Genomic DNA, 11,199 nt, shown 5'->3' with positions numbered 1-11,199 from the left:
ATATCCACCCACAACCACCTCAAATAGGCTCATTTGAGCTGAAAAATAAGTTATTTAACACTATTTATTATATAAAAGCAGATATTAGGGAAACAAATCCTGCCACAGTAACAATAAAATAAAAAAAGGCTCAGTATCACGTAATTAGGTGAAACTATCACGTTATAACATGAAAAAACATCAGTTAACGTGATATTTATCACGTATAGTTATAGTTTTCCACACAGCACTTCATTCTTTGCATGCAGTAAGCAGAGTAAATGTATTTACAGTCCTTCTTAAACTATGTGTTTTTTTTAAAATAGCAAAGCAGCTTACATGATTAATACATTCTAAAAATAATGTTCGTTTTTTAAATTCTGGCAATCTCATCTACGCCAATAAAACATGTTAGTATCTTACACTTTTGTTTGCCTTTGAGTTTGTTTTGAGCATAAACTAGGATTGGCTTTGGGGCGAGGGAACCTGGAGCTGGTCTACAACATGACTTCATCCCCACAGCACACACCCACATTACTGAGTATTTTTGCAAGACCTGAAACTGTATAGAATACTACAATGTCATTTAGCAGACGCTTTTATCCAAAGCGACGAATAAATGAGAGTTAATACAACTCAAGCAAGAATGAAGTCAAGAAACATAGCAAGAGTAAGAGCCGTGGGTTCAGTTTGAGTCCATTAAGTGCTTTTAGGTCTCTGAGCGGTCAGTGAGATACTAGTTGTAGTCGTCAGCGTAGATGAAGAGTGACGGTGTTCAGTAAAGAGTTCAGTCTCTTCTTAAAGATTGATCAGATGGAGTTTGGAAGTTGGTTCCACCACCTATAGAGGCTCTACAGAGGAGAAGAGTCTGGTTTGAGACGTAGAGGCCTTTACTGCCCTACAAAGCAAAAAGGCAGTAACTGCATTTTTGGTCAAAAATGAGTTATTATAATTTTCATGACTTTCAAGGCATCCTTTGTTATGTGACAAAACATCAGCATTCAGCCGCTCTGCTCCCCGCCTCTGGAACTCACTACCACCCCAACTCAGGAACATTGACTCACTCCCTCATTTCAAATCACAACTCAAAACACATCTGTTTAAAACTGCTTATTCCCTCTGATCACAATTACCCTGTCCAATCTATCTTTTGTATTGAATTGTTATTAATTCTGTGTATTTTATTGCTGAATCTTTTCTATCTTTTTTGTACGGTGTCCTTGAGTGCCAAGAAAGGCGCCTCCAAATAAAATGTATTATTATTATTATTATTATTATTATTATTATCTTACCTCAAATGTGTGTCAGAAAAATGGTAGTCGTTTGTACAGTAACTAAACGGCTGGATTACAGGATAAATTTAAAGTCATTTTTCTCAGTTCTGCACTCTGCGTAGTTACTGCCTTTTTGCTTTGTAGGGCAGTTTAGTGGTGGAGGAGCCAGACGTCTTTCACTCGAGGAGCGCAGTGGACAGGAGTGTTTGTGAATCTGACCAAAGGAGTTTAGATAAGAAGGAGCTGTGCCCATTGCTATTTTGTAGTCAAGAGACAAGGCTTTGAATCTGATGCAGGAGGAGCAGAGTGACATGTGCTCTCCTGGGCTGGTTGAAGACCAGACATGCAGCCGCGTTCTGAATCATCTGCAGAGTCGTATATTTGTGAGTTTTTTTCCATAATTTACTTCTTCAATAGGAATAAAGACAGCTGAATGCAGATTAAATCATGTTCAAATGTATTTTAATAAACAGAGCACATGGTCTTAGAATCAAGTACATACTAAAAAGGGTCGAAACAGTTTGTCACTTTTTTTTAAATTAACTCTTTAGAAAGAACAATGCAGGCACTTTACCCAGCTTCTGTTTAACAGGGAACAACTGCAGTGGGTTGTGTGTGTGTGTGTGTGTGTGTGCATGCAGACATGCACACATGTTTATAAAACTCAGTAAACAACATATACATGTAGATATTTTCCTCAAAAGCATCTCATCACTGTGAATAATAAAATCATCAAAACAAAAATCAGCACATCAGAACAGAAAAAACACCCACATCCGTCTCCATCACCAAACTAAAGGCTCAAAACAAGTTTTTCGTTTACTTGCAGCTCCCAAAAGTCCAAAAAACAACATTTACACATCAACAAATCAACATATGAGTTTGGTTTCATGTCTCCCCACATGTTTAAAGTGAAACATTAACACAAATACATCAGCATGTGATGGAGTAACAAAGGAACAGCGAAGAAGGCGAGGTAAGGAAAGCAGTACGGGCTGAAATATGCGGCACCAGAAACTGAATTTGAATTGCTTAACTTGAATAATTGCATTAAAAAACTGAATTTGAATCCCATAATTTGAATTGTATTGTTCAATTTGAATCATTGCATTGAAAAACGGGATCCGAATTGTAATTTGAAATTGAATTTATTAGTTTGGAACTGAACATTCAGTTCTCACAATTTAAATTCAGTTCGCAAAATTCAATTTTCTGCGACGAAGATACACAGAGCGCCTCTTCAGCTTCAGCACCTCCGTTGGCACATATTTCAGCCCATAAAGCAGTGAGTCTTTTATTAATGTCGTCCAGAAACATTTGAAATGTTTTACTGTAAGCATGTTTGTTATTCAGTCATGGCTTTGGTAAATTTCAGATTTCTGCTTCAGTTGAAAGATTTACAATCTTCTATAAGTCCTACGTTCCCCAATCTGTTACTTTTTCCACCATTACTGCCAAATAGGACTAGACAAGGAAAGATTAGGTCAGGGGTGGCAAACCTGCAGGTCTCGAGCAAACCCTAAACCCTAAAACAAACCCTAAACCTAAACCTAACCCTAAACCTAAACCAAACCCTAAACCCTCAACCCTAAACCAAACCCTAAACCTAAACCCAACCCTAACCCTAACCCTCAACCTAACCCTAAACCCTAACCCTAAAACTAAACCTAAACCCTAAACCTAAACCTAAACCCTAAACCTAAACCTAACCCTAAATCTTATTGCATGGATTTTAACATTGATTTTATAGCACTTACCTTCTCCACTCACCTTTTTAAAGCACTTATATTTATTTTGCATATTTTATACAGTCCCCGATCGCTCACACATTTATTTATATTTTAAATCCATTAGCACTTATTCTGGAACTACGTTTTAAATTATTTATATATTTATTTTATTATCTTTATATATATTTATAAAAAATCTACTTTAACCTTTTATACTTTTTATACCTATCTGATTCATTTATTTATCTATTCATTTATTGATTGATTTAATTATTCTTTTATATATCTATATTTTTTTTTTTACATGGTTCTTTGGTTGTGATTTTACTCCATCTTTATACATTTTATACCTTTTAATCTCCTCCGGGTAAATAATCGGAGCGGCCCGTAATAAACTTCACTTTTATAATTGAATTTTAAATTGATTTTTAATTGACAGAGGAATTTAATCGCTCCCTCAACCTCCGCCCTAATCTCCGGCCCCCAGCTTTTAAAACTATTCTTTTAACCATTTTTATGGAGAACAGAAACTCCTTTTATCAGCTTTTATTAAAGAAAATCCCCACATTACGTGCCTCCCGTAGCACTCTCTAAGAGTGCTGCGTTTTAATCATAACCTAAACCTAAACCTAACCCTAACCATAAACCCCAACCCCAACCCTAACCCTAAACCTAACCCAAAACCCTAACACTAAACCTATCCCTAAACCCTAACCCTAAACCTAAACCCTAAACCTAACCCTAAACCCTAAACCTAACGCAGTTAGGTTTAGGGTTTGGGAACAGTGGGGAACATAGGACCCTTTTTCAGAAAAAGGGTCCTATGCTCCCCGGTATGTATTGCTACAGGGGAACATAGGACCCTTTTTGGGAAAAACAGGGAACATAGGACCTTTTTTCTCTGGGAACATAGGTCCCGGGGAGTTATGTCAACTTTTAGTGAAACTTATATTTTGAAAACATTGTTCATTTTTGACCCGTGGGGACCATGGGTGCTATAAAAATATATAAAACACAAAAAAATGTATGAAGAAAGTTGAAATTTTCAAGCAATTCTAAGGGAGTTAACCTATTTAATGGTATGATGAAAATTATTTGGGGTCAAGAAGGACCCCAGGACTATAAATAATAATTTATAATAAACTGGATGGGTAACTAATATGATTTTTTCTTTGGGAGTTTATTCTACGCAGAAGCTCCACACAAATTTACTTTCAGCAAGTACAACTGACATTAACCTGTGTTCGTTTTGACCAGGTCCTTAGGTAAAAAAAACCTATAATATATTTACTTTTAATCCATTAATTACTTTAAATAAAGCATTTTGTCTTGAACAAGTTTCTTCCCTCTTAGTTCTATAAATATTTGAGCGATAAAAGGACTTTATCTGACAACAGCAGTAAAATTCTTGGTCTAGAAGATAGAAACTGTGCAGACGTCGTTATTAAAAAATAAATACAACCTCAGTGAATATGGACTTTAGCTCTAAAACATCTGTTTGACAGGACGACCGTTTCTACTGGAGATGAGAGAGAAGAGACAGTAAAAGTTCACCAGGATTAAAGAGTTCATAACACCGAGTGGGATTGTCTAAAAAAACAACAACTGAGAAGCTGGATTAGTCAGTCTCTCAGAGTCAGAGTCCACACAGACAGGAAACAGACACAGCCTGTAAAAAAACCCTCCAAACTTTGGCTTCTTACATTAATCTTGAAACTACACTGCAAAAAGGTGTTTAGTCTAAAAACAGATAAAAACACTAAATCTGAGGGAAATGATCTTGCTGCATGGACAAATAATTTCACTTGACAAGATTTCTTGAATTAAGATTGTTAAATCTAGAAATAAACACGTTGAACGCATAAAATAAGTTTTCCTTTATTCATTTTTTTAATAAATCTTTTTTTGTGCCACTACTCTTCTAATGCACACCATGGATCAAAAATTATCCATATCCAGTTTTCAAGTAGCTTGCTAAGCTAACTACTTAGCTAACTTCTTGGCTAAGTAGCTTGCTAAGCTAACTACTTAGCTAACTTCTTGGCTAAGTATTTAGCTAAGTAGCTTGCTAAGCTAACTACTTAGCTAACTTCTTGGCTAAGTATTTAGCTTAGTAGCTTGCTAAGCTAACTACTTAGCTAACTTCTTGGCAAAGTAGCTTGCTAAGATAACTACTTAGCTAACTTCTTGGCTAAGTATTTAGCTAAGTAGTTAGCATAGCAAGCTACTTAACCAAGTTGTTAGCTATGTAAAAATACAAAAACCTTTTTTTCTTCATAAAGTATGAGAAGCAAAACGGAAATAATGATCTGTTGTTATCAAAAACAAGATATTTAAAGAATAATTGGAATATACATGGGGAATGAATGCAGGACCCGTGTTGTGCATTAGAAGGGGGGTCAACATGTTGAGCATCAAAGGGTTAAACAACTAGACGAGATTAAACAATCTAAATTTAAGAAATCTTGTCAAGGTAAATTATCTGTCCATGCAGCAAGATCATTTCCCTCAAATTTAGTGTTTTTATCTTGTTTTTTAGACACACCTTCTTGCAGTGCAGCCGTTTAACTAGGGAAAAAAACGTCACTGTACAATATCTAAGATTTTTTTCTGTGCATGACATTTTGTTTGCCATCTGCAACACTTTGTAAATAATATCCAGGAAGACAAAAGTGAAGGAAAACCAGCAGGTCCTACTCCACATGTGCACACACAGACAAACAATGGTCCCAAGAGGTTTCTGTCCAAGGATCATTTGGCCGGTCAGGTAGTTTTAGAAGCACATGGAGTGTGTGAAAAAATGTGTGTGTGTGTGTGTGTGTGTGTGTGTTGCCTTTAGAAAATGTCACTCCTCGCCATCATCATCATCATCATCATCATCAAATCAGGGTGATGTGGAGGTCAGAATTCTCAGTTGTGCGACTGTTTAGCTCGTCCCCGCCACCGCCACCGCTGCCACCGACAAACCCCAGCCGGGTGATTTCGCTGCGCCGTTTCCATGGCGACGCATCCTCCTCCTCCTCCTCCGTCACTTGGAAGACTGCACCGTCTCCTGCAGCGAGAGGCGGGAGCGCGCCGTAGGGAGGGGCAGCATCACCGTCTGGACGCCGCCCAGCCTCCACGGCAGGAGGCCCAGGAAGTTGTCCTGGTGGCGGTGGCGGTGCGTGTCCAGGGTGAAGCTGAGGGCCCGCAGGGGGGCCGCCGGAGGAGGAGACGGGGGACGGGGGGCGGTGCGGGTCCGGGTCGAGGGGGTAGTAGAAGGTGGAGCAGGATGATGGGGAGGAAGAGGAGAGGTCACTGCGTTCCTGTGGAGGAGACGGAGCAGAGAGAGGAGGTGAGAGACGGAGGAGGAGGAGGATGGGAGGAGCACAGAGACGACTGGGAGGGATGATGGAGGGATGAGGAGCAAGGTTATTATAGTTAAAGAAAACTAACATAATAACACAAACTAGAATTAAAAAAAAAATGTTCATTAACTGAAATAAAAATAACAATGAGTTTTTTTTAAAACAATAACTGAAACTGTATTTTATGGTTACAAAACTAACTTAAATTATGTAAAAAAAACTAACGAGATAACAAAAACTAGAATTGAAAAAACATTTTCATTATCTAAATTTAACCGTTGAGAGAGACCAACTAAAATGTGTATCATTCATTTATTTGATTTGTTTAACTGCAAAGTGATTGATACGGGCTAGCGGGCTAACGCTAGCAGGCTAATGCTAGCGGGCTAGCGCTATCATGTTGTAACATGAAAATATCATTATCATGAAATAATTGACCAAGGTTATAGTTAACGAAAACTAATGAAATAACGAAAACTAGAATTGAAAAAACATTTTCATTAACTGAAATAAAAATAAAAACGTTAAAAAGCAATAACTAACTGAAACTGTATTTTGTGGTTACAAAACTAACTAAAAAAAATTATAGTGAAAATGTCCTTCGTTTTCCTCTTTGTCAACTTTTTTCATACGTAAACCTTTTTGGTTGATATGAAATCTATTTCACCTATCTGGTTTTATGACTTAATAAACTTATTGGGGCTGAGATGGATCAGACAAAGGAAATAAAGGAAACACTTATTGTGACTTTTTTTAATCTGGCACCCAACAAATACCCCATTACAAAAAAACTAAAACTATCACTAAAACTAATAAAAACTAAACTAAAACTAAGTATTTTCCAAAGAATAAAAACTAATTAAAACTAGCAAACTCTCTCTAAAAACTCATTAAAACTAACTGAATTTGACAAACAAAAATTGACAACGAAATTAAAACTAGTGAAAAATCCCAAACTATATAACCTTGATGAGGAGTTTCTCGCAGTGCGAGAAAAGAAAAAGGTAAAAGGAGAAAAACTGTCTTCTCTCATCCATCTGTTGGTCAAAATATGGAACTTTTTAGTCACCTTGGTCACCAGCAAACTTATTTAAATTGGGACATTTCTGCATTAAAACCACTAAAAATAACTAGACCTATTTATAATATTTGACTGAGTCGTCTACTTATACAGGTGCATCTCAATAAATTAGAATATGATGGAAAAGTCCATTTCCAGTAGTCTAAGTCAAACAGCTCCAACCAAGTATTGAGTCATATAGATGGACATACACACTTAATTAATTTTAGGTCTTCATTAAATGTAAGTCATAATCATTATAATGAGAAGAAATTAAATAAATGAAGATATGAAATGTTTCATTCTGTGTGTAATGGGTCTATATAATGTGTTATTTCCCCTTTTTGAATCTAATTACTGACATATGGGTCAATGACGTGATCTAATCCATTGTCAGTTGGTGTAACCAGTATTTTCCCCCATAAAAATCTGATATCTATATCTATATAAAGGAAAACAAAAGTGGACTAAAATGAGATACAATACAATACAATCCACGTTTACATTGCAACATTATGGTATATAACAAATTTTACATAATTTGTCAAAACATTAGAAAAAAAATGGTTGTTTTAAGAACATGTTCTGCTCAATATTGACAAAATGTTTAAATGTAGAAATACTCAGAAATATGTTTTTTTAAATGAAGTAATTAAATGTATAAGCCCACCAAAATACACTTTAGGTGGAAAAAGTTTCGAAATATATATATTTAAAATTAATTTGTGGTTACACCATTTGAAATCTTGCCAAACCATATTTGTCACTGACTCATGAAGAAACTTTTCTATGATATTCTAATTTATTGAGATGCACCTGTAGTGTGGCCTATCATCATCAAACTAAAACTGTCCTCATGGAGTTTAAAGCCAGAACTTTAGAGGGAAGTTGATGGAAACACACTGCTTGGTTTTTACGCCATGACGTCATGAAGAAGTCATGTGATTTGATAATGTTGGCGTGATTTGGAGACTCCAGAGGGTTAAATGTCGACATGCAGCACTGTTCTGTGGATGATGAATGAAGTGCAGATGTTCCTCTGCAGCAGCGGTGGATAAAGGAAGTTCAGCAGCAGTCTGAGCGATGCAGCACAAAACAGAAAAAGATCAAGAAGCGACTAGACTAACAGCAACACAAGAGTCGGCCAGTTGGTCAAGAAGGAAAAGCTGGAGATGATCGGACCAAAGAGCTTTTATAAATATGAATTATTTGTTTCTTACCAAGATAAAAAAACTTAGAAATGTAGAAGTATTAGTAGAAGTTGTCTTGTTTTAAGAGCTAATTTCTACGGAAGCTGTAAACGGCCTGCATTCATATATTTTTTTCCCTCCGTTTTCTTGTGATAAGTTAATTTAATTTGTTTTCCAGAGATAACAAGAAAATTATCTTGAGTATTCATATTGGTATAGTTGTATATTTGATAATGAAGGCCAAAGTCACACTAGAATGTTATTCTAGTTACAATGTTGGAGACTACCAGGAACAGAACTCTATAATTGTTAATAACTGGAAAGGGAAATATAATAGTTTTATGACTGCATAGGAGAAATATGTTAATGTAGTCTATATATATCAAATAATAAAAAAATAAAAAAAAAAAAAAAAAAAAACTTTATTTATGATTATTTCAAAGGAGTACTAATGACACATGATTTGGATATTTTCATGTTTGGGAAAAATTGGGGATTAAATGGGTTAATTGTCTTTTTCTTTTCTTATTCTATGTTTTAACTGCATTCTCAACTGCTGAAGTGAAATTCTGTATCTTTACAGTGAGCCGAAGGCAAATTTCCACCATGGTGGATAATAAAGATTTATTATATTCTATTGGGTGTTAGTGGATGGGACATGAACCAAAAATTAAAAAAAATAAAGTAGAGGTCAAATTAGTGTTTCCCATTGATGGTTTCTGTCATTTTGTTGTTCTTTTCATGCTGATGTTTGTTCAAGGGTTCATTTTTCTGATCACTTTGGTTTTAATTTGTTATTTGATTCTATAAAACAGGGCTGTGGCATCATGATTGACAGCTCTTTTACTACTGCTCAGACTTGATAACACTCACGTTACAAAGTTAGATTTGCTGGTGATCAAGAGAGATTTATCTCAGATATTTTGACGTGTGATTTGACTGAGACTCACTTTTGATATAAAAAGGAAGAAAAAAAAAACAACAACATGCAGGTTTTATGGGTTAAACTTAAGTTCAGCAAACATTTAAAGTAAAATTAGTAGCCAGAGCGACAACATATATACAGGTACATCAAAAAAATAGAATATTGTGAAAAAGTTAAATATCTTTTGTCAGTTATTTCAGAAAGTGAAACTCGTATATTATATAGATTCATTACACGTAGAGTGAAATATTTCAAGCCTGTTTTTCTTGTAATTTTGATGATTCTCCTCCTCATCTTCTCTCCTTCTCCTCCTCATCTCCTTTCCTCTTCATCTCCTTTCCACCTCCTCTCCTCCACCTCCTCCTCCTCTCCTCCTCTTCCTCTCATCTCCTCTTCCTCTCCTCCTACTCCTCACCCTCCACTTCCTCCTCCTCCTACTCCTCATCTCCTCTTCTTCCTCTCTCCTTCCCCCTTTACTCCTCCTCTTCCTCCTCCTCCTCATCTCCTCTCCCTCCTCCACCTCTTCTCCCTCTCCTTCTCATCTCCTCCACCTCCTCTTCCTCCTCTGCTCATCTACTCCTCTCCCTCCTCCTCCTCTCTCCTTCTCCATTTCCTCCTCCTCCTCATCTCCTCCTCCTATCCTCCTTTTTCACAACATTCTAATTTCCTGAGACTGAGTTTAGTGTTTTCATTATCTCTAAGCCAGAATCATCAAAATTACAAGAAAAATATCCTTGAAATATTTCACTCCATGTTTAATAAATCTATACAATATACAAGTTTCACTTTCTGAAATGAGTGACAAAAAAAATATTGAACTTTTTCACAATATTCTACTTTTCTGAGATGTACCTGAATGTCCCATTAATCCAGTTATTTATTATAACATTTTACCTGGCAGATTAACTGCTGAGATACAAGGTTCAAACAATAATCCATCCCAAAGAAAAGCTGTGAATTATGATTATTATGACAGTAACACAGCGTTTCATGCAGTTACAAGCAACACGTACAGACGAGATGCTGCAGCTGCCAGGAGGAGGAGCAGGAGCCATGAGGAGCGGTGGGAGGGGCAGGAAGGAGGCAGGAGGCGGGGCTTATTTGGGGAAGGTTAGTACGTCACTGTCACACCTCACTCTCTGAAAAGCAGACACACACACACACACACACACACACACACACACACACACAGGAAACAGAGAGACACAGAGGGTTAGTGGGAAAAGAAAGAAAGAAAGAAAGAAATATCTCATGATGCGTTTGGTTTGTTGGAGTTCTGCTGCGAGTCAGGAACGCTGCAAATGTTAATAAGATGTGTGGGAAAAGAGAGAAGACAGACAGAAAAAGAAAAGTTCAGAGATGTTTGATTGTGTTATGAGAATGGAAATTAAATGATAGTTTGACTCAGGATGGATGGATGGATGGTTTCTAATCTGTTGTAAATATAATGTGTGGAAAAGTATCAAAAATAAATAAAAAAATCTATCTACGAAATAACGAAAACTAGAATTGAAAAAACATTTTGCTTAACTGAAATAAAAATAAAAATGAGTTTAAAAAAAAAAAAAAACCCAACTAACTCAAACTGTATTTTGTGGTTACTAAACTAACTAAAACTAACTAAAATTATAGTGAAAATGTCCTTCGTTTTCGTCTTTGTCAACTTTTTTCATCTGTAAACCTTTTTGGTTGAT

At 36.2% G+C, this 11,199-nt stretch overlaps 1 protein-coding gene across 4 annotated transcripts in view; it reads right to left on the bottom strand.

Annotated features, from left to right (window-relative positions):
- Positions 1 to 5,202: 5,202 nt before the first annotated feature.
- The window catches only part of plekha1b (pleckstrin homology domain containing, family A (phosphoinositide binding specific) member 1b), a 40,446-nt gene continuing 34,449 nt past the window's right edge, over positions 5,203 to 11,199 (bottom strand). For 2 of the 4 annotated variants that reach the window (XM_059324163.1, XM_059324164.1), the window contains exon 13: positions 5,877 to 6,288. In XM_059324163.1, the coding sequence (XP_059180146.1) occupies positions 6,012 to 6,288 (277 nt within the window). In that variant the 3' untranslated portion in view covers positions 5,877 to 6,011. Of the gene's footprint in view, positions 6,289 to 10,282; positions 10,645 to 11,199 lie in introns of those variants that run through there. The other 2 variants (XM_059324162.1, XM_059324165.1) reach the window with 2 other exon arrangements.

The sequence above is a fragment of the Centropristis striata genome, chromosome 21, assembly GCF_030273125.1.
Source record: "Centropristis striata isolate RG_2023a ecotype Rhode Island chromosome 21, C.striata_1.0, whole genome shotgun sequence".
Lineage (NCBI taxonomy): Eukaryota > Metazoa > Chordata > Actinopteri > Perciformes > Serranidae > Centropristis > Centropristis striata.
Note: the sequence above shows the minus strand (reverse complement) of the source record. Positions and strands in the feature narration are given on the sequence as shown.